The following is a 24307-nucleotide window of genomic DNA, read 5'->3' as shown; positions in this document are numbered from 1 at the left end:
ATATATGAACCCATTGCGGCCCTCAAGTCAAAAAGTTTGCCCACCCCTGCCCTAGACCATTCAGAGTATGAATCATTAACCACTACTCTGAATACGATCTTTTAGCCAGCTTTCTATCCATTTACATATGGATTTTTACAAGCTTGTAGACTTTACCTTACACATTAGCTGTGTGTGGGGAACTGTGTCAAATGCTTTTGCAAAATCCAAGTATACCACGTTGTATACCAAGTTGTTGTAACTTTGTAGTAATAAAGACGTCAAGGGTAGTTTTCTCCTTTAGAGACATCTCAAGATATGTTATTTCATGCTTAAGTTGCAGAGCTGTGTTTAACCTCCTCCATAACTAATAATTTAAAATTGATGGAATTTTAATTGGCAACCTCAATCCACTTCTCACAAAACACACGTTTCTGTCTCCCAATTGTCAGCTGATTCTTTATCCTGAACCCCTGTGGAATTTTAATTCAGACAATGTAATTCAAGATCTACACAGTGTTTTCAAAGTCATGTATAATCATGTGGCAAATGAGTAACTGTATCAGTACCAAAAGCAGTCAATTGATTTGGGGGAAATAATACAGTTTTCAACTTCATCTGAGTTAAATGAATGAAAACTCAGAGATACTCACTGTCTGTCTCTGTCAAATTGAGAAAGGGATCCTTCATAGCCCAAAATGTCAGTGGCATTTGTTATTGACTGTGCTTTTTTTTACCTGGCTTTTGCAATTTGACCTTAATAAAATTGTGAGGTGTATTGGCTGAGTGCTGGCATCTTTACCGAATGGCTATCGACGGTGTCAGCATGGGCCGTGCACTCCTGACTAAAGAACGAAACATATGGGTCTGGTGCTAGATGGATTTGTAACTATAGTGTTCTGACCCAATGTGCTGTGAACAGTACTGAGCTGCCATAACGGCTAGAGCAGGAGCAGTAGAAGGCTTGTGTGTACTGTGTACCATAAAGTTATGCATTAAACTTTAGGGTAGTTTACAAGATGTAACAAAGACACCTCCAAATTGGAAGGGGCAGACAACTGTGGGGTTATAGGGAAAAAAGGTGCCTAGAGAAAGTGATAACATTTTTGTCTTTATCTGCAGTTAGGTTTTCTTTAGTAATCAAAATATAAATTAATATTAAATATATAATCTTTCTGACTAGAAGCCAGGCTGAAAAAGCAGCATTAAACAGCATGCTAAACAGGAAGACTAAAGGCAACCATTAGATTTTTGATGAACGTCTTCCATTCATGTATACAAAACCAAGCAGTTATACAGTTATACTCCTGTGCTTCACAAAAGTCAGATCAATTTATGGTACACCTTTAGGGCCTATTCACCTATGTGCATTGCAGCAACATTTAGTAAAATGTGTGAGTTATGACATATCACCACAACACATGACAACAGACCTTCCTATGAGCAGGGCATTGTGGTGCTATTCATTGTCAATGGCACCCCAACATGCTGTGCACTAGAGTGCAATGCACAATGCACCACAGCACACCAAAATACGCATACTGTGTTGCTAAAAAAGTTCAAATGAATTTTTCGATCCAATGTGACAGCACATTTATGATGAATTGGCTGCCTTGAAACAATGCAAGCGAATGCGCAAACTATGACATGTAAACCAGTGCAATGGATTGCTAAAGTGTGATGCAGCCCTGAATGACTGCTATACTGACTGCAAATTACACAAAGACAACAGACACCTGTGTGTAGATATTTATTTATTTTTTTTAACACATATCAATTTTTACATTGCTATTTACAGGATAACATAATATAGAAACCACTTTCCATATTTGCATATTTATTATATTATGGTTTAAAGTTACAATGTCACTTTACATCTGGCTTCTAGAGAGGCCTGTACACAATTGCAGCAGCTTTTTGCCCAAATGCTTGGCATTTCTTCCAGGACATAAGCTCTGACACTCCCTGGTAGTGTGGGAGCCTGCCTGCTCCTTTACTGCCCCATACATTTCTTTTGGTCCATTACTATGATGGGCTGCCAACTGGCCAACAGGAATGTGTGGGGCTGGCAAGAAGAACCTGTAACTATTAGGAAGTGCCAAACCTTTGCTGGATGAGAATGGCCCATCATTCATGTAGAGATTATGCCTGCACTCTCAGGGGAGCAATGAGCTGCTTGCTATGGGGCAGACATGTGGGCTCGCTCCTGAGCCGGCCTGTGTGCATCTATAAACAAACAAAGTGCAGCTCAGCCCCTCGCGCTCCCTCCTTACAGTATTTTATTGACAGCAGCTGGAGCCAATGGCTCTCATTGCTGCCTTCATGTCCAGTGAGGAGAGAGAGAGAGAGAGCACTGCTGCTCTCAGGTACAACACTTGATTGAGATTGGTCTCAGGTAAGTATTAGGGGGAACTGAAGAGGAGTTGACCATGGAATGTTTTTTTACCTTAATGTAGAGAATACATTAAGGTAAAAAAAACTGGAAACCTTTACAACTACTAAACTGCACCTAAAATAGATTGTGACCTCATCACCCCTCCTATTCACCTTATCCAGTCTAAGAATGCCTTGTATTCATTGAAAAATACTGTTTTATTAATGGCAGCAGTACCTAATGAGTGAACCCATGTTCTGTGTGCAGGAGCAGGACCCAGAAGATCACAGCTATCAATGTAGTAGCCCCAACTACTACAGTGATTCTCAGCTTCCCTAGCGGCCTATCAGGTCTGAGATAGTCCAAGCTGAACCAATGTAAGTATGCAATAATTCCTGGAGTTCAGCTTTAAAGTGTGAGCAGAACATAAAGCAATAATCATACTTTTGCCTTTTACCAGGGGTAGGCAACCTTGGCATGCTAGCTGTGGTGAGACTACAAATCCCATGAGGCATTGCACAACTGACAGTCACAAATAGGATTCCCAGAGGCATGATGGGATTTTCAGTTGGCATGCCAAGGCTGCCTTCCTCTGCTCTATAATATACTATATTCCTATTCTTACTCATGCATTTCTTGTTCAACTCTGATGTTTCTTTTACCTTCTGTCATATTATCTGGCTTAGGGACTGAACACATTCAAACGCCACATTCAATCATCTGATTTAATCACCTGATGTGTAAAAGCTGATCACACATTTTACAACTTCTGTATTCACTTGCATTAGCCTTCAGATCATAATAGTCCCTATTTACCTGCAATGAACATTACATCATCATGACTGAAATGTGAAACTGGCCTTCAGTTACACCCTACTGCAAATGTACTGCCCAAACTTGTCCTTTCCTTTTTCTTCAGGAGTCTTTTAAATCCCATTATAGGCTTTGCAGCAAAGTGAGCGCATATTCCATCCTCTGTATTATAAGAGCTGGACAACCAACCTTAAGTACTGACAATGGCACTGTACAACTCTGTCGATCTTGGTCAACAAAGCTCAGTAGATAACCTTGCTTTGCTCTGCTTAATATAATCTTCGTACGGTCATGATAAAAGTTCACCTAAAATGAACAGTAAAAATATATTAACACTAAAGCTAAGAGATAAATAATATAAATAAGACTTTTGCATGCAATACTTTTAGATAGATCAATTACATGTACTGTATAGGCAAAACTCTAAATGTAGGAAGGGCACCTTGAGAGGAATTTAGTAAGACTGGAGCAGCTGTGCAGGGCAGCCAGTCAGCTTTCATTTTTCATTTTCAGAACTTAATTGAAATAAAAGCTGATTGGTTACTATGCACAACTCCTAAAAGCTGGGTGTACACGCATTGTTTTTTTTTTTTTCCTTCAGCTAGTAGGCTGAAAGAAACAACAGTAACAGATTTTCCCATCCATACAACTGAATCTGTGCTGTTGTATTCTGACGGCGGGACTCCTCCTCTGTCAAAAGCTACTGCGGCTGATCAAATGAAGGTTTTCCAGCAGTCCCGTCTGCCAGAAGTCAATCTATAGACTGCCACACACACACAGATCAAAATTCGTCCAGTCCATGCTGAACAGGTTGAGTTTTGGTCCTTGTGTACACAGCTTAAAACACTATAAAACACCAACTAAACCATATAACTAAAGAAGCTTTTAGCACTTTTGTATTGTAAAAATATAGTTAATCTTTTCCTGTATAGTAAGAATAATTAAAAATGACTTCTGATTGGACTGGTTACTTCTTTGGTCTTTTTTGTGCAATTTTATTAATTAAAGCAGAAGAAGCCATGGCCTAGTAAAAATTACTGCCACTGGTGTAACAAATTTATCATTCCATAAGTAAATTGCTTGTTTTTTATGCAACAGATACACATAGAAAACTGTTTCTTGAAATTTTACACACAAATGTGAAATAATCATTCAAGATAAATTTTCTGATGCAACACAGCTATTCTGAAGTTTTCTGCCTGTCTGAATGGTTGAGGAGTTTGCTGTAAAAGTAGGGTGTTAGAGACTTCTGTAGGTATTTACACACAATCAGAAGTACTAGGATTTTAGAGAAAGATGTAGTAGTTATTTTGAGAGAGATGTCTGCTCCCAAAATGATTACCCCTCCCAGCCAGGTAATTGAGTATATTTAAGTCCCAAAGGTCATTGGGAAGGTAAATGGCCAGATGTTTCAGGAAATGTTATTTCCATATAAAAAAGGACTTGTCTTTGTGATTTTGTACGGTGGCTAATAGTAGATTATTCATGTTGGCCACTGTGCCATATTTCTGTAGTTCAGACAATGCATTAAGTAGAGAAAATCATCAAGTCTCTCATATGCTTCAAGGTTTTAGCAGCAAAAGTCAAAGGCTTACCCTGTGCTTGGCCAACTGTGGGATTTGAGATATCTAGTTTTACCCTTATTTTACAAACCAAGGACTCAGTAAAGGCAGAAGGAGATAGGGGAGGGGCATTTTAATGTAAAATGGGAGCAAAATGCTCCACTAACCCTAACCCTTTCAATGAGAGCATTGTATAGCACCTAAAATTAGCACTGAGCAAACTGTTGGCGCTATATAAATCCTGTATAATAATATTAATACATCCATGTCCTGTCATTGGATAATGGAAATTTGTTATGCAGGGTGGTGATCAAGGAGTATTATCATTCCACAGTTATATTATGCTGTCATCATGCAATATGGCCAGCTCTTTTCCATACGCAGTGAAATAAATCAAAAACTATTATTGATGATATATTTTTAATGGTTTATATTAAGCATATCTACGGACATGTAAAAAATGTCCTATGGAAATTGTTGACTTTAACATATCTGAACAGGCAAACATAAGATCACATAGTTCCTACAAATACAAGATGACATAATAAATAAACAAAACAAGAAAAATGTGTTTTCCAATCATTTTTGCAACAAAAATATCAAAAGATATACTGTGTACTGTGGAATAGATAAGTGAAGCTGGTTTTTTGACCCTTTACATAACTGTCCACCAGTCTCTGATGACTAGGTGAAATTTCTGCCCACTCCTTCAAGCAACAGATATTTGTTGTTGTCTTGCATTGACTGCCCATTGAAAAAAACCCACAACATTTTAAAGGGATTTAAATTTGGTCTTTACCAGACCAGTCAATAACTCCCAATTTTTTTTTATTTGAGACATTTCTTCATGAATGCACTGGAGTGCTTCAGATCATTATTGTGTTGACAGATTAATTTCCAGTTCAGCTTCAACATTTGGACAGATGACCTCATATTCTCATCAAGCATATTTTGATATGATACAGAACTCATAGTTGACTTGACTGCAAGCTGACCAGACCCTGAAGCAGACATGTTTGCTGCAAACCAAATGGCCTGACCAGGTTCTAGAAGGCATGGCCATTGCCTATACGCAAGCTGTAATATTGCTTTGAAGAGCTTTCTTAGACAGCAAAGGCTGTTTCCTGGAACACCCCCAATGCAATTTCTTCCTGATTTTAGATGCATGAACTTTGACACCAACTGTTGCAAGAATTACCAGGTGGAGAAGGATCTGGGAGTTCTGGTAGATCATAAGCTTAATAATGGCATGCAATGCCAAGCTGCGATTTCTAAAGCAAGCAAAATCCTCTCTTGTATTAAAAGAGGTATAGACTCCAGAGAGAGATATATAATATTACCCCTGTACAAATCATTAGTAATGCCTCATCTGGAATATGCAGTTCAGTTTTGGGCACCAATTCAAAAAAATGAATATTGGAGAACTGGAGAAGGTGCAGAGAAGGGCAACCAATAAGAGGAATGAAGGAGCTCAGCTATGAGGAAAGATTACATTAATTAAGTGTTCTTGCATGGCAAGACCACTTACTGTTATCTCACATATATATTCTTATTATTATAGCCAAATTTACCACCCTAACTCCTCCCACAGTTTTTAAACAACATATACAGTAATATACCGAAACGTGTGGATTGTTCCCGATTGGTGTGCTATTACTTTGTGGAACGTTTCGCCGAATGGTTCACAAAATATCGCCGTTTTTGTGGTGAAATTGGTCCCATAGGAATGAATGTTCAAAACTAGAGTGGGAGCTGACAAAAGCTAGAGTGGGAGATGAAAAATCAGGACATGATTTCTAAACTGCCATCACTCCCTCATTTTCAAGCCCACCTACACAAATCTTATAACGTTCAGCTATCCCTGCTGCCACTAAAAATGTCCACAGCTAAGCCATAGTCCTGATAGTTTTCACAATATGACCATTTGTTTGCAACTCACGCCGCCCATTGACATTCATTGAAACTCCACTCTAGCCACCTCAAATTTGAAGGGCAATATCTAAACTGCGACTGTGCCCTCATTTTTAATATTTCAGAGACATACTATGCATCAAAATGTAGGTCTGGGTCTTGTGATAATTTTTAAACTACAACTGTTTGAAGATGGCAACCGCCAGTGAAGTGAGCAAGTTGGAGCAGTTTGTTTTTAACCGCTCTTCTCTGCCCTTGCTGTAGAGTGAGTTGCCATAGGAACCCAGGTGTGTGAGCAGGCAGCAGAGTGACAAGCCACTCCACCCAGTTACTCCACCCACTCCGGTTGTAGACTACTGGTGGAGGCAAGAACACTTCACACAATTTCCCCAGAAATTGTAGCTTTTCTAGTTTAATTTATTCTCTCTTGAGAAGAGGAGATTGAGGGGGATATGATCAACATGTATAAATACATCAGTGGTTAATATGGTGAACTCTGAGGTCATCACAGAGGACAAGGGGGCACTCTTTACATCTGGAGGAAAAGAGATTTAATCTCCAAATACGGGAAGGTTTCTTCACAGTAGGAGCTGAAAATGTGGAATAGACTCCCTCAAGAGTTGGTTCTGTCCAGCTCAGTGCATTGCTTTAAAAAAGGCCTAAATTCTTTCCTAGATACACATAACATAACTGGATACTAACATTTTTAGGTAAAGTTGATCCAGGGAATATCGGATTGCCTCTCAGTTTCAATTTCACAGTCCAATGTAACAAAGAGTTATATATCATATATTCTGCACTGAAACTATGTTCATAAAGAATGCTTTAGAACCTCCATCTTGTTCATGAAAGTTTATGAAAAGTTCTGTTTTTATAGTGGACAACAGAAAAATGTGAAGAAAGAACTTAAAATGAACAAATGCCCAGATAATACACACTGAAGTAAAAACACTTTAAAACAAGTTCTCATTCATCTCTGTATCTATAAGCATGGTGGAAGAATACATTTTAAAGGTTCACAAAGCATGCATTAAAAGCTTAGCTTTTTACTATGAGCCAGCTTTCTAAATGCAGACAACCAGCACGTGTTTCTAAGCTGTTAGAAAGCAGCTTTAGGGCCTATTCTTACCAATGTGGTGGGGCTATGCTGGCAGCTATTTCTAACTCAGCTGGAATGCATAGAGAAGGCAAAATGCCTTAATTCTAATGGTGTCAATTCACATAGCATTGCTGTGGTGTGCACTGAAAAAAGTACATGCAGTACTTTTTTTCACCGCAGCGGGTTGTAATGCAAACCACTGCATTACAACACCACAGCAGTGACTAGAACTATTGAACTATTGAAATTACACTCATAACATTTCAGTAAAGTTCTGTGGGAAAAAAAAAACTGTAAACAGTGCACTGTTTTGGGATTGGCACATCTGCACAGTCACACAGTCTAACATGTGATCTTTGAGAATGAATAACTTGTGAAAAGAAGCAGCTAGAGAGGACAGAGATGGCTTCTTTAAAGCTCCTTTACAGCTTGTTAAGAATATATGCCCATAGTCTGGGCACAGGTGCACTTTAAGCATGTGCATGCATTTGAATAAAACAATGTTATCAACAATGATTTAGAAAGTCCTTTCTACCTAAGATCAAATTTTAAGGGATATTTAACACAAACATGCAAACGTTATTACTTGAATTTATTTACATGGGTTTTAGTACTCCATTGTCTTTAGCATTTACTAAATAAGCACCTGAGCTTTGTTCAGTCCCCAAGTGAGATATTCTAAAGCCTGTTACACACAATAAGTCTTTTTCCTTCAACCAAGTGGGCTGGACAAATAATCTGACAGATCACTGTACTAACACAAGCAATGTTAGTACAGTGTTCTCCCCTGCTGGACTGCCCTCCCCGCCAAAACACAGCTCAGCGTCCGGAGCCATTGGCTGTCAGTGCTGATCAGATTCTGATTGGATTCTGGTTTTCCAGCATACCGTTTTGACAGAACCTGGTCGTGAGACTGGCTACTGTCAGTCAGGGAGCTGTACACAAGGGCCAAAAGTCAGTCAGACAGTTTCTACTGTACCAGCTGATTTCTGCTGATATTCGGCCAGTGTATGCAGCATAAGATGGATTATGTTCTTTAAACCTGTACCTGCAATGTTCCATTACTGAACAACATCAACAGTGCTTGATCTGTCTTCAGGAAGTGCAGCAGGCACAATGTTCTGACAGATAGGCTGGGTGCTCCCCGAAGATCTCCACCCTGTAAAAACAGCATTTGAATTACTGGTTTAGCCTGTATTATGATTACATATTGCTATGATAATAGCAAAAGAGAACCATATTTTAAACATGTATATATTTGATAACAGCACAAATTTATCAACTATAGATATAAAAAAAATTCTGTTAAACCCGGTAAAAACAGCATCAGAATTGCTGGTTTAGCCTGTATTATGACTATATATTGCTATGATATTAGCAACAGAGAAACATATTTTAAGCATGTATATATTTGATAACAGCACAAATTTATCAACTATAGATATAAAAAAAATTCTGTTAAATCAAAATGCTATTCCTTATTAAAAACAAAAAAAGCAATATACATAGGCCACCTGCCATCTGTGATCTATCATATGTTATGGTACTAACAAATGCTATCAGTAATCTCAGGAGGCCTCAGTATGTGGTTGCCAGGTTAGCTATATTAAAACACTGTAAATATGATGTATGTTATAATCCCTACAGGTACTTAAGAGAATATTCAGTTTTAATGGGAATTTCTTAATTGCCTCCCACAGTTCCTTGATAGGTAATTACAACATAACCATTATGATGTTTTCACATTTCATAATGAACTCAGATTTAACTCAGGCAATCTCATTATATCGGAATAGATGAACGGCTGCATTTCTTGCCTATTGGGAGATTTAAATGACCTCACAGGCCATCTGGAAGTTTGTGTAATCCTCATGTCATGTTCTAGATCTACCCAATGACATCCTATTATGTGTGACAAGCCTGTAACAACCCTAGCAGGACGCTTTATGACAGAGGGTATCCATGTATGCAATGCAAACCACCACAATGTGAAGAAACTGCAGTTTTATTCTGGAATTAAACATTTAACTTGAAAAGTATCAGGGAAGGCTTCTTCTACAATAGGGAAACATTGTGCAATTTGTTCATTCTGGCTGCTCATTCCTCACCTCCAACACATTTTCCTGCATGTAATGAAAAAAAAACCTGAGTATCCTCATCTTTGCTTCCAGCTTATATGGTGGGCTCCATTCAGGAAATGTGATATGTTCTTCTGAGCTTGTAGAGTAACAAACTTTTCTAAAGCAATTTGGGAAAAAGAATAGAATAATTCTCAGTTGTGTTTAGTTCATGATTCTGGAAATGTATTTATTTATGTAACACTACCATATCTTATGTCCTGAATAAAGTTAGAGATACAAGGTGGTATCAACAAGTTTCAAGACTAGTTTTCTAACATGCCAACAGATAATACCACAAGGCTGCACCTACAGTCAAAGGGATCAACGACCTTCATAAGTCAGTGTACCAAAAGGCATTGTCCTGTGTACATCGGGAGCTGTGCAACCGGTGCTATTCTGACTATGGGTGTTACCGCATCTACTACTTCATCATGGACAGCAAGTTAGAACAAAGTGCGTGTTACAAAACTAGTCTCGAAACTTTTTGATACCACCTCGTACATAAGGGTGGGCAATACAGATGATATAAAGGCATAACATATTTACATTGAGAAGCATGTACAGTGGTACCACAGAACACACATCCCAATAAACCCCAAGATACATAGATATGAGGTCATGTTTTGCAAGTTTACAATCTAGGGGAATAAAGTGTAGAACTGACAGATGAAAGAATAAGTAGGCTGTGTATACGGAAAAGGTATGTTCATCAACAGATTGTGTGAAAAAGTAAATAGTGCGAGAACATTAAATAAAGAATATGTTTTAGGTCAAATTATATGCTTTCCTGATACTGATTGTAAGGGTGTGTTTGAAGGCTTCAAGGACTGGAGAATGCTGAATTGTGTATAAAAGAGAATTTTAGAGATATGAAGAGACTAATGAAGTCTTGGATGTGAGGAAGGAAGAAAGAAGTGGAAAGGAGAAGAGAAGATATTTTGCACAGTGCATAGGTGGTGCTTGAGATGGTATTTAAAAATTTGTAAAAATTAGTAACAGCATATTTTGGGGGTGGGGGAGAGATCAGAGAGATTTTGCAAGTAAGTCTCAGAATTTTGAACTCTGTACATTTAACGGCATTTGATTTTTAGATGTTAGTTGGATTATTTTGAAGCAGAGTGGTGACTCTTGATAAACCAGGCAAATAATGATGAAGGACAAAACTTCCTATTATATTTTGGATAGAGTGGGTAGGTCCCTTCAGACCTGGTATATATTTTAGGGAGGAACCCCACGCAAAAAATCAAGAAAAGAAACGTGTGAAGTCTCCACCAGACAATTATCTAAGCATGCAACCCTGCAGTCTACAAAGGGGGGGGGGGGGTGTGAACATGCACCCCTTTCTGAACCACACCAGGCCACATGCCATCAAAATGAAGGATGCCCCATTGGCAAAGCACCTTATCCCCTTGCTGATGAGGACAAAGGCCTCTTTCCCACAAACCTGGGCTGGTGTTTGTGGGAGTCTGCTGGCAGGGCCTTATTGGAATCTGGGAGCCCCCGATAATAATAAGGGGACCCTCAGATACTGGCTCTGGATGTGAATGAGTAAGGGGTACACAGTACCCCTATTCATTCACATAAAAAATTTAGTGTGTATAAAAACACATGGTTTTTGACAAGTTCTTGAACTAAAACCAGAAACCAAAAACAAAGTACTTCCATTGTTAATCACATCATCCAGCCATATAGATCCACATTAATCATGATACCTGCCACCCACTGACCCTCTGTAAAAAAAAAAACACAAACTTCCTACACATGTCTGTTACATCACTTCCCTTGGTCAAATGACATCTTTTGGTCCCTGACGCTAAAATGTAAACAAAGTGCAAACTTCTTCCATATGGTCATGTCTATATTTGGTTATTGATTTCCTTCAGAAGACCTCACCCCTTTACTTATTTTAGGTGTCATCCACTGGAGATGTAATTTGGTTGGGGGAAGGAGAAAAACTTGCTATTACATATGATATTTGGCTTCTGCCAAATGGACTAAAAGTCTGGAGTTCAGAAAAACGCTTGAACAAGCAGTGTTATATTCAGACTGAACTGGAACCTCAAGATTTTTGAGGTGGATCTCATGCTTTTTTTCTTGATTTTTGCTTTGGTTTCCGCATAAATTCCAGGGGGGAGCACCAGCCCTTTTTTGTAGGAGTCACAGAGATAACTCCCACTCTGGTTTTTTTGTATTCCTATCTAGAATAAGGGTGTGGTTTAAGATTAAGAGAATCTCCAGCCTCTTTGGTTACCAACAGAACCCATCAAATTGAATTTTAATAGCAAATGTTTGATTTGGTACATGTTCCTAAAGGTAGAAAATAGCCATTACTGTTTTGTATCATTTGGCTCCCATTGACTTCAATGAAGTTCAGATTTGGTACCTGAACTTTATCAATGTTTGCCAAACATGCCCCGAACAAACGCAGGTACATTCAGCTCATCACCACTGAAAAAAAGTGGTAAAAAAAGCGAAAAGCAGAGAATCAATCAACAAAACTGAAACATGAGTGAATGTTTCCTCTTCAGCCAGTTTGGATAAGTGTGAGATAGGGCGGAAGCTGCTGAGGGCTGACAGGTCCAAAGAAAGATTTTGTATATTGGTGTCATGACTATGTTTTTGAGAACTGGAAAATATCAGTAAAAAGGCATAGATTAAATAACGTAGAAATATAATATGTTAATGTTGAAAAGAAGGAGAATTCAGACAGATGCAGACAGGCAAGATAGCAAAATAACAGGTATAAATATGAGACTTGGAAATTAAAGCTAGGGGAAGGCTTGAGCAGAAACATCAGGTAGCATTCCTTTTTAGATGTTATGAGTTTGTTTTGTACAATACGTGGCAAAATATGAAATAGATATTATAGTTTGCGTGGCTAAGTGAAAGAGTGGGTGATTGCTTACTACATGAGAGAGCTACCTACGTAATTACCTAAAGGTATATTTAAAAGGCGGATACATGGATGTTTTACGAAATCACTGTTAGGAGAAGAGAACCACTGCATCTGTCTGATGGAGATCAAGCTAGTTGGACCAGACATGTGGACAGAATGAACCTCAAAAGTCAGGAGAAAAGGAAGGTACAGGAACTATTTAACTGAATGAACAAAGATCAGATCAGAGGATGTGCTAGCTCACCATCGTTTGTTATCAGTTCCAGAGGTATAGCTAAATTGTAGAGCTCTATATGAGAGCATTGCAAGGAAGATGGTTAGAGAGATTAAGAGAGAGAAGCAATGTTTCAGTGAGTTCCAGAAATGTCTGAATTGTTTGAAAAATATACTTACTGTGTATATGGGGAAAGAACAATATGTGTTCCATCGCTCAGTAGTACCCCTGTACAGTCATCAGAAAGCTGGTAGCCAAAGCCATATTTATTAGAGTAATCCACCCACTTGGTCACCCATAGAATAGGGAAATTCACCTGCTTTGTGGGATCCAAGTCACCTTTTAAATGAAAACAGCAAGGTCAAGGGCAATTCAAACCATAAGCAAGTTTTCTTTATAATGGGCATTTTTGCAGTTCACGTTTTTATCTTCCTTTGTGGTTTAACAGCAGCCCTGGAACACCATGGGGTTAATTTACTAATTTTGCAAGAGAAGTTTTATTTTCCCATAGTATTGAAATTTCACTTTGCAAGAATACTCAATGTACAAGGAAAAAAAAAAAAAGCTACATATATACTTGCACAGGATTGGATGATCAGTCATCAGAGCTTCACCTTGAACACTAAGCTCTGAGGAAAATTCCCTTATAAAGTGCAACTTCCCATGCACAGTGAACAGGCTATTTGGCTTTAGTAAATCATACTCTGAAAGGTCTAGGGTTGTCAGTGGTGTACCCTAAGGTTCAGTGTTGGGACCCTTACTTTTTAATATATTTATAAATGATATAGGGTCTGAGATTAAAAATCCCATTTCATTCTTTGCAGATGACACCAAGCTGTGCAGTGGAATAATGTCCTTACAGGATGTCTCCAACTTACAAGCCGACCTCAATATACTGTTTAATTGAGCAACTATGTGGCAAATGAGGTTTAATATTGATAAATGTAAGGTGATGCACTTGGGGGCTAAGAATATGCATGCATCATACATACTAGGGGGGGAGGGGTACAACTGGGGGAATCAATGGTGGAGAAGGATCTGGGAGGCCTGGTAGATCACAAGCTTAATAATGGCATGCAATGCCAAGCTGCGGTTTCTAAAGTGAGCAAAATCCTCTCTTGTATTAACCAATAGCTGCCTGGCCAATAGCCATTTGGCGGCCGGCAAAATGCTGTAGATTTCATGGGTGGACGCCATATGGCGTCCTCCCGGGCATGTATTAAAGGAGGTATAGACTCCAGAGAGAGAGATATCATATTCCCCCTGTACAAATCATTAGAAAGACCTCATCTGGAATATACAGTTCAGTTTTGGGCACAAATTCACAAAAATATCATTGGGGAACTGGAGAAAGTACAGAGAAGGCCAGCCAAACTGATAAGAGGCATGGAGGAGCTCAGCTATGAGGAAAGATTAGAGGAACTGAATTTATTCTCTCTTGAGAAGAGGAGATTAAGGGGGGATATGATGAACATGTATAAATACATCAGTGGTTCATATAGTGAACTCGGTGTAGAGCTATTCACCCTGAGGTCATCACAGAGGACAAGGGGGCACTCTTTATGTCTGGAGGAAAAGAAATGTAATCTCCAAACATGATAAGGTTTCTTCACAGTAAGAGCTGTAAAAATGTGGAATAGACTCCCTGTAGAGTTGGTTCTGGCCAGCTCAGTGGATTGCTTTAAAAAAGGCCTGGATTCTTTCTTGGATACACAGAATATAACTGGTTACTATTTATAGATAAAGTTGATCCAGGGAATATCTGATTGCCTCTTGGGGGATCAGGAAGGAATTTTTTTTCCCCTGCAGGAGCAAATTGGATCATGCTTTGCTGGGTTTTTTTGCCTCTGGATCAACTGTGGGTGTAGGATAATAACTTTTTTTTTTCCTTTTTTTTAATGGTTGAACTTTTGTCTTTTTTTCAGCCAGACTAACTATGTAACTTTATAACCTCCATGTTTGGGTAGTAAAATGAACAGGTTTAGTATTTGCATTACTGCATATGTAATATTTACAATTTACAAATTGTATTGACTGATAAGGTGGTTCCTTTTAGCGCTAAGATTTATGTTTGTGAAGATGGTTTGAAATAGATGCATAGGAACTAATTACAGGATGCTTAGGAACTAAGCCAAGTTAAAGTTAACCTGTGAACATATAAATATTAAGAGCTGCCATTGCTGATCTGTTCTTTAAAGCAAACATTTTCCTTTTGATCCTAAGCTTTGATCTTTAATACGGAATATTGACTGAGCTAGAGGAAGCATGCAAGATGGCAGTTCAGATTTTTCAGACTTCATTGCCTGCAAATTTGTTGCATGACAGCAACTCACTAGGCTCACTACTTGAAATCAGGATAAGTATGACAACCACAGAACATGCATATTTAAAAACAAGTCAACAATTGAAGCTGCTATAGTTCTCTCATCATAATTTAAATGTATTGTGGCAATAGCTTTGACAGGTGACTCTTTTAAAGGGTCCATTGCATTACTTTTAACAGATACAAAATGATGAAACGACAGTAAAATCTCAAAGTAGAAATTACAATTATAACTAGAAAAGCTACAATTTCTTGGGAAATTGTGTGAAGTGTTCTTGCCTCCACCAGTAGTCTACAACTGGAGTGGGGGGAGTAAGTAGCTTTTGTCACTCTGCTGCCTGTTTACACACCTGGGTTCCTATGGCAAAACAAACTGCTCCAACTTGCTCACTTCACTGGTGGTTGCCATCTTCAAACGGTTGTAGTTTAAAAATTATAAATCCTACACCGAAGAGCTTTATATTGTGAGAATCACAAGACCCAGACCTACATGTTGATGCATAGTATGTCTCTGCAATATTAAAAATGAAGGCACAGTTGCAGTTTAGAAATTGCCCTTTAAATTTCAGGTGGCTAGAGTGGAGTTTCAATGAATGTCAATGGGCGGCGTGAGTTGCAAACAAATGGTCATATTGTGAAAACTATCAGGACTATGGCTTAGCCGTGGACATTTTTAGTGGCAGCAGGGATAGCTGAACGTTATAAGATTTGTGTACGTGGGCTTGAAAATGAGAGAGTGATGGCAGTTTAGAAATCATGTCCTGATTTTTCATCTCCCACTCTAGCTTTTGTCAGCTCCCACTCTAGTTTTGAACATTGTGCCATTCATTCCTATGGGACCAATTTCACCACAAAAACGGCGATATTTTGTGAACCATTCGGCGAAACGTTCCACAAAGTAATAGCACACCAATCGGGAACAATCCGCACGTTTCGGTATATTACTGTCTATGTAGTGTAAAAACTGTGGGAGGAGTTAGGGTGGTAAATTTGGCAATAATAATAAGAATATATATGTGAGATAACAGTAAGTGGTCTTGCCATGCAAGAACACTTAATTAGCATTTTTGTTTTTACCTGGTGTGATGGTGAACAGGAAGTTTTTCAATATATCAGTGACATCTTCCACCATTTTCTCTACCATTGGCTTTCTCTGTTCTGCAGAATAAGAACGCAACATAGAAATATGACAGAATTAAAAAAAAATTATACATTGTACTTCAGTGGTATTGCTTTAAATATGTATGGTATTAGATGTAAGCTGGCTATAGATGGATTGCAATTCAGCCAGTTCAGCAGGGCTGGTCGAATTTAAATCCATGTGTGGCTGCCACCACCCGACAGATGTTAGTGAGTTTACTTCTCCATCCTGCTTGCTTGTGTGGATGGAGGAATCTCTTGGGCTGAATAATAAATAAAAGACCCATTCTATGACCAGGTTTTACACCGTACATATAAAAATTTTAAATGGGCATGTTTTGTCAAAACCAGTTTAGTGAGGCTTTAAATTCTTTGGAAGGGGGTAATCTACTAGTGCAGTGAGTCTATGTTTAAATAAATGTAATTAGGCAGGTTAATTAAGAACATCTTGTTTCTGCACATGGATGTTTTAGGTGAGCATAGTATAATTTTACTTATCTATCCCCATTATCTTAGAGAAAATGTACAGTATACATTTCTGGTTAATTTCAAGTAAAAGTATAACTAAAGGCAAAACATTTTTTTGTTTGTTTTGGACAGAGTGGAGAAGGATTATAACACCTAATAGGTTTTTATTGCTGTCTGTTTCCCAATTAGGGAGAGTCACTTATTGGAATTATATTATGCTCACCTAAAACATCCATGCCCTCTCTATTTGTCCTGTTTTCCATTATCATTGAAAGTGAAAGTAAAATAATATCACAAATTTTGGGTTGTTCCCAGAAAAGTAAAAGTAGGGGAAATCTTCCAGTGGGGACACTAGTTCTGGTGAGCCCAATGTATTCCTTTAATTTGTAAGGATTTTCTCTCACCTCTTGTCTTGGCTATACGACAGCAAATGATGGTAAATCTCCCCAGTGGGACATAGATGGCAAAAAAAATCTGACAGGGGTTATACTCTGCTTTAAAAAAAAGGTTGTGGCAATCTACAAAACATGTATGGAGCTGCAATCAAGGCATAATCTACTCGTTCATGCAACTTCTTACTTAAATACCGTATTTATTGTTTTGCAAACACTGAAATGGACATTCAATACCCCTAACCCTCCCTAATCCCCCCACAAAATGTGCGTGTGGTATCTTTGCATTATTTTTTGCTATCTTTGCCACAGTATTCATGTCAAAACCACTGTGCCACCAATGAATTATAAATCTTTTCCTACAACCATGCCTAGTGATAAGTTCTTTGTCTATATATAGTACATACATTCTCCTAAAGTCACTGCATACTGGTCTTGTACCAACTTATTTGAGGAACCATGGCAAATGCTTTTACAACATACAAATGACTGAAATTTCCTGCTTATAAAAACTGGTCGCATTCTGTATAAACAACTTAGAATATTATTATACATTTTGTATACAATTCTTTAGTATACCTTCAGGTAATTTAGACATGATTTAATTTATGTAGTTTTTAGAATTTATTCTGCATGTCTGACAGGGTCAGAGTGTTTTCCACTGACTTCCAAATTGTCTTGTTGTGATGATTGACAGCTTCATAAAGAATTTTTTATAAGGTGGTTCTAATCACTGGCATGGCCAGCTCTTGTGGTACACCACCATCAGGTTGTGAAAAGGGGTCCAAAGATGGAAAACTGAACATTAGGGATAAAGATTGGGTTTGCCTTTGAACAACTAAGTCATAAGAGCCAATAATCCAAAGGAATGGATAACCCAGCCTCCCATATTGCCAGTGTATGATGTTGTTAGGTAGAGTTGACGATTCTGTATCGGGAGGGATAATGTTCTACTCTGTGGTATAATCTGCTTAATTTGGACATTGCTAAATATCCTCTATAACAGTGCTAATCTTCACTTGTCTCTAGTTTGACTTATTAAGCCTACAGATGGGCTTAAACAAGATTTTCCCCCAGTAGACTACAGTGGGGTCACCACAAAATGTGTAAACTTTGAACAAGATTTGAACAAGAAAATGTTTGCAATCTGAACTATGACTGATTCACTCATCCCTACTACTGAACATATTCAGATTTGTTTAGTTTTTTTTTGTTTTTATCTTTACAGATTTACATATTGTAACTGGTCCTTACACTTTGCGAATTTTCCAATTTGGAACTGTGAGAAATTGTAGCATTAACCTCTAATCTACTAAAAATAAAATTACAGAATTTAACAGTAAACATGAAATGCTAAGCTCTTAATAACACTACATGCTATTTGTTTTTAATCTATTACTTTATCACTGGTAAAACTGAAGCTCACTCTGTATGGCCAACCTTCGCCTGCTGCTCATTCTCCCTCTCATGAGTATAGCAAGAGATTCATCACTAGGTCCCATGATGTCTTCTGTTTTGTCTTCCTGAAAAAGACAAATTGTGAGTTAACCGCTGCAGCAAATATATATATCTGAGGTATATTGTTTCCAGTATTCTCATACCTCAGATGTGTCATCTGTACTCAGAGACTCCAGGCTCTGTGTAGGCACACCCATTGACTTCCTATGCTCCCCTGCTTCTCCGCAATCTAAAAAATGGAAAAACCTAAAAATGAATCCTTGATAATAAAATTAGTAGCATCTGAGTATACACATGTATGTTGTACAACATTAAAATACAAGCTTTGCAATATATATAATCACTTAATCAAAAACCTGCTTTTCATTAACATTATAGGGAGGCCCTGTTTGTATTTCTAGTAGCAACGCTTCCCTTCCATGGTCAAACTGTGCAGATGGCAAATACTTCCCTTAAGGCCTATGTTGATGGGCTTTTGGCTAGTGTTGATGGTATCAGATTGATATCAGATTAAGATGCTTCTTAAATCATTTACAGGTGCATTTGGCCTGAGGTCCACCTCCTTCTGATCTGTATTTGACTTGATTCACATAGGTTTTGAATTTCCAGAGATTTGTATGGGAATGAAAAAAAACTTTTTTAAATGAACAAAAACTCAGTGACCTACAGGTCCTTACACTGCCATTACTACATTTTTCAGACTATTTTTGCATGTCATTGTTATTCTTTGTAGTACATATGAAATAAGCCTAGATTAAAATAACCAGGTTGGATATAGGCTAGAAGAAAAATACAAGACATTTTTCTTATGTCATACTGTATGTAAAACTGCACAAACTCTTCAAATGGCACCCCTCTGCAGGATTATAAACTGTGAATCTCTTATACATCACAACAAATCATTGTTTTTATGTGAAGCCTCGCCAGGTGTTCCTTTAAGATGGGGGCCACACAGCTCAAGCCTCTTCCCGGTCTCACCACACCATGGGGAGAGTGCAAAATTTGATGCAGCTCTGCATGGTAGCCAATCAGCTTTAAACTTCAGCTTGTTCAGTTAAGCTTTGACATCAAAACCTGGAAGCTGATTAGTATCTCTCCAAATGTTGCACTCTCCAGTTTTAGTACATCAACCCCCATACATCTTGCTTGGCTGTTTGACTGACAGTCCAGGAGGTAGCTGAATTGTGATCAGTCAGCTTGAATTTTATTCTTGCCACTGGAAAGAGAGAGAAAGGAGAATTCAGAGACAGTGGGCTGGGGCAGGATAACATTGCTAATGGTGGAGCCTGCGTAAAGTATAGTGCAGGCTGCGAGCTGACAATAAAGGGAACCTCCAGATAACCTCCAGATAACTGTGGAGTAAGCTGAGCAGCCTGCAGAGAACCTGAAGTCTGCAGTGAGAGAGAGTTGTCATCTTTCAGCAGGAAAGAGAGACCCTGTGTAAGGGATTTCCGGCAAGAAGAATCGCGATCGGAAATGTGCGCAGGAATGCGCGATCGCGCACACGCACGTGCACACACACGGCAAAGATTGGCTCCAGATGGCCTATTTAAGGAGTGCCTCTGCTCATGTTCAGTGCTGACTGGTCTTCAGCTCCCCCGTGTCCTGCTTGTTCCTGTATGATTCCTTTGTTGCTGACCTGGCTTGTTCCTCACCTGACTCTGATTGCTCTCCTGATACTGGTTCCTGACTTCGGCTCTGCTCCTGACCTTGGCTTTTCCTTCTGATTCTGTACCGTGCTGCCCGACTGTTGATGACCCGGCTATTCCATGACATTGCTCCTGTCTCTTGTCCTCACTACCTGCCTTGCTCTGGTGCACGCCTGGCAATCTGCAAAACCTGCTCTGCCTATTACTACTGTGCCAAGATCAGAGGATCATCAGCCTTCCAAGGTTTTTATCAGCAAGAGCTGCAAATAACAACTACTGGCACTCTTGTTCCCCTGGGTCCTAGACTCCCTCTGTTCCAACTCCAGGGCTGGTGACACAAGTGAGGCCAACCTCGTCATTTCAGTCTCCCATCAGGTACGTGACACCCTAGATGCCAGGAGGGGATCCAATAGGCACCAGAGAGAATTCCTGGGAGACACAGGTCAAGAAAGTGTGTATACAGCCTAGAGAGGGGAAACCAAGGCGCCTCTTGCCCAACTCCCCAGGGACCTGCCACCAGCACAGGCACCAGCCAGAGAGGCAGTGCGGCCTACATCTCACAAATGTCATCATCATGGTCTACTCTTTATCTGCCTCCATTCAGCCTGCAAGTGATGCCATCAGAGAACAGAATGCAATTGTGAGGGCTTCAGCAATGTATTAGTGTGGTAGAAGGTCTTTGGCCACCCTTAAATTTATTAAACTTGTTGTCGTGGGGATTTGCCTTCAGCAGTGTTCTTCTTAAAGAGAACTACATTACCTTTCTTTGTGGATTACCCTGGCTATGTGATTTTAGGAACCCCCCTAGCAGACTTGTATGCTATTCCGCTGGCCAGTAGTTGGACAGGGCCTGTACTCAGTAGTTAGCGTGCACTGTCATCTGCACTGCTATTTTTATTGTTTTTTGCACCACGCTGCATTATAAGGGTATTTACTGCTGTTTGAAAAAGAAGAAAATCTTTGCGCTTAGCCCAATATTGTATATAATGAAAAAATAAATAAAAAATGAATAAACGTAAAAGTGAACTGCTGCTACTACCTTCCTGAATACCAGAATAAATAATTTGAACTCATAAAAAAAGTGCGCTGTTCACTTTAAACGTGATAACTGAATAAAGGAATAAGTGCAAACTAAAAGTTCATATATCCTCAAATGATGATTAATCTGTATAAAATACAAAACTGTGCAACCTTAAAATACACATACCATCAAATCATTTATATACAGTGCAATGCAGTGCAAAATAAACACATATATACAAGTCCCAAATCCAATGTGCGGAAAAAAGTGCTGCGTGCCTAACTAATCTTCCAATAAGGTGCTGCTGTGCTCAAAAGGTGCTCCTCTTACCGAACGAAATTGATCTCAAGCTATAGAGATCAAATGAGCAGATATTGTCCAAACTCCACACTGATACTCTCACTAACAAATCCAGGGAGGATGAATGGATCACTGTGTGTTCATACCAGGGACGGGCTTAACCACTTCATACCACTCTATGCAGTAATATTTGAAATGGTTTAGACAATAAAAACTTCATAGTGCAACCCCGTTAAAAACAAATGTTAATTATAGCCTAACCACTTCTCGTCCACCCTATAGCAGAACTGCTACAGGCTCCCCCTGTCCTGCCCCGACTTGGCTATGACCGCCTACAACAATGCGCTGTCAACAGCCCTTGACTCACTAGCGCCTTTAACCACACGCAACATCAGACCCCGACCGCTCCAGCCCTGGCAGACTGATCACACCAAAACCCTCAAACGACACAGTCGTGCCCTGGAGCGACTATGGCGCAAAACCAAATCCCAACAAGCCTTCACCCGATACAAATCTGCCTTCCACACCTACACCTCCTCCCTCCATACTGCCAAACAAGCCTACTTCCTGACCCTCATCAAGGCCCTCTCCTCCAATCCTCGCCGACTCTTCTCCGCCTTCAACTCTCTACTCTCGCCACCCCCACCTCCACCCAGCACCTCACTCACTGCCCTTGAGATTGCCAATCACTTCAAAAACAAGATTGACAAAATTCGCAAGGACATTGCCCCAACTCACACGCCGTCTCAACCCGTCCCCTCTCACACAGCTACCCCCTCATCCCCCCTCCCCCTCGACATAACCCACAGGGACTTTGTCGCTGCTCAAACTCCCTCCAACCCCCTTCCCCCTCACTCAGCTACCCCCTCTACACCCCTCTCCCACGGCTCCACCACTGCTCTAACCTCCTCTCCCACCCCACCCTACATTCCTCATACTGAAGCTCCCCCAACACTCCGCACCTTTGACCTTACTACCATCGAAGAAGTCTCCAGGATCCTCTCTGATGCCCACCTCACCACCTGCCCCCTTGACCCTATCCCCACACAACTCCTACGACCTCCCTCCCCCTCCATCCTACTCTCCCTCACCCACATCTTCAATCTCTCCCTCTCCTCCGGCACTTTCCCTTCCCCTCTGAAACATGCACACATCACCCCCATACTTAAAAAGCCCTCCCTGGACCCCAATGACCCGAACAACCTCAGACCCATCTCCCTGCTCCCATTTACATCTAAACTCCTTGAGCGCCTAGTCTACGCCCGCCTATGCTCTCACCTCAACGACAACAACCTCCTCGATCCCCTACAGTCCGGCTTCCGTCCCCTACACTCCACCGAAACTGCCTTACTCAAACTCTCCAACGACCTGCTAACCGCCAAAGCTAATGGCCACTATTCAGTGCTCCTACTCCTTGACCTCTCTGCGGCCTTTGACACAGTCGACCACCCCCTCCTCCTCAAAAAACTACACTCCCTCGGCCTCAGAGATTCTGCTCTCTCCTGGCTCTCATCCTACCTGTCACAACGCTCTTTCAGCGTTACCTATAATGCCACCACCTCCCTCTCACTCCCCCTCTCTGTTGGGGTCCCTCAAGGCTCTGTCCTCGGGCCCCTTCTCTTCTCCATATACACCTCCTCCCTTGGCCGACTCATACACTCTCACGGCTTCAACTACCACCTCTATGCCGACGACACACAAATCTATCTCTCAACCCCCCACCTCACCCCCTCGGTCTCCGCCCGAATCACACACCTGTTGAGCGACATATCAGACTGGATGTCGCTCCACTTCCTTAAACTGAACCTCTCCAAAACCGAGTTTCTTGTCTTCCCTCCAGCCCGGACACCACCCCCCATTGACTTCTCCATCATGTCCAACAACGCCACCATCAAACCCGCCCCGCAGGCCAGAGTACTTGGTGTTATTTTGGACTCCAACCTATCCTTCCAGCCCCAAGTCCACTCTTTAACAAACTCGTGCAGACTCCACCTCCGCAACATCGCCAAAATCCGCACGTTCCTAACTCCAGAAACCACTAAACAGCTCATCCACTCCCTCATCATATCGCGACTCGACTACTGCAACTCCCTCCTCACTGGCCTGCCTCGCCGCTGGCTATCCCCGCTTCAGTCCATCCTGAATACGGCTGCCAGACTCATTCACCTTTCCAACCGCTCCGTTTCCGCCACCCCCCTCTGCCAATCCCTCCACTGGCTTCCGATTGCGCAACGGATCAAATTCAAAATCCTAACGCTGACATACAAAGCTGTCCACCATACTGCCCCGAACTACATCACTGACCTAATATCCAAGTACCGCCCAGCACGCACACTCCGCTCCTCACAAGACCTCCTTCTCTCTAGTTCCCTGGTCTCCTCCTCCCATGCCCGCCTCCAGGACTTCTCCAGGGTGTCACCCATCCTCTGGAACTCCCTGCCCCAACCCATCAGATTATCACCTACTCTCCTCTCCTTTAGGCGCACCCTGAAAACCCATCTCTTCAGGGAAGCCTACCCCGCCCCCTGCTAACTTGCCGACCTCCTCCACTCTTCCTACCACTCCATCCCCCACAGCTATCTCCTCCT

At 40.5% G+C, this 24307-nt stretch overlaps 1 protein-coding gene across 2 annotated transcripts in view; it reads right to left on the bottom strand.

The window, feature by feature from the left end:
- Positions 1–1713: 1713 nt before the first annotated feature.
- PLK5 (polo like kinase 5 (inactive)) overlaps positions 1714–24307 on the bottom strand; it is a 100840-nt gene continuing 78246 nt past the window's right edge. For both annotated transcript variants that reach the window (XM_089687425.1, XM_089687426.1), the window contains 7 exons: positions 18893–18978; positions 18718–18814; positions 16369–16449; positions 13148–13307; positions 9847–9976; positions 8787–8897; positions 1714–3472 (listed from right to left, as the gene is read on the bottom strand). In XM_089687425.1, the coding sequence (XP_089543551.1) occupies positions 3290–3472; positions 8787–8897; positions 9847–9976; positions 13148–13307; positions 16369–16449; positions 18718–18814; positions 18893–18978 (848 nt within the window). In that variant the 3' untranslated portion in view covers positions 1714–3289. The remainder of the gene's footprint in view (positions 3473–8786; positions 8898–9846; positions 9977–13147; positions 13308–16368; positions 16450–18717; positions 18815–18892; positions 18979–24307) is intronic.

The sequence above is a fragment of the Staurois parvus genome, unplaced genomic scaffold (assembly GCF_062004578.1).
Source record: "Staurois parvus isolate SC_StPar_1 unplaced genomic scaffold, SC_StPar_1.0 ptg000425l, whole genome shotgun sequence".
Classification (NCBI taxonomy): domain Eukaryota; kingdom Metazoa; phylum Chordata; class Amphibia; order Anura; family Ranidae; genus Staurois; species Staurois parvus.
Note: the sequence above shows the minus strand (reverse complement) of the source record. Positions and strands in the feature narration are given on the sequence as shown.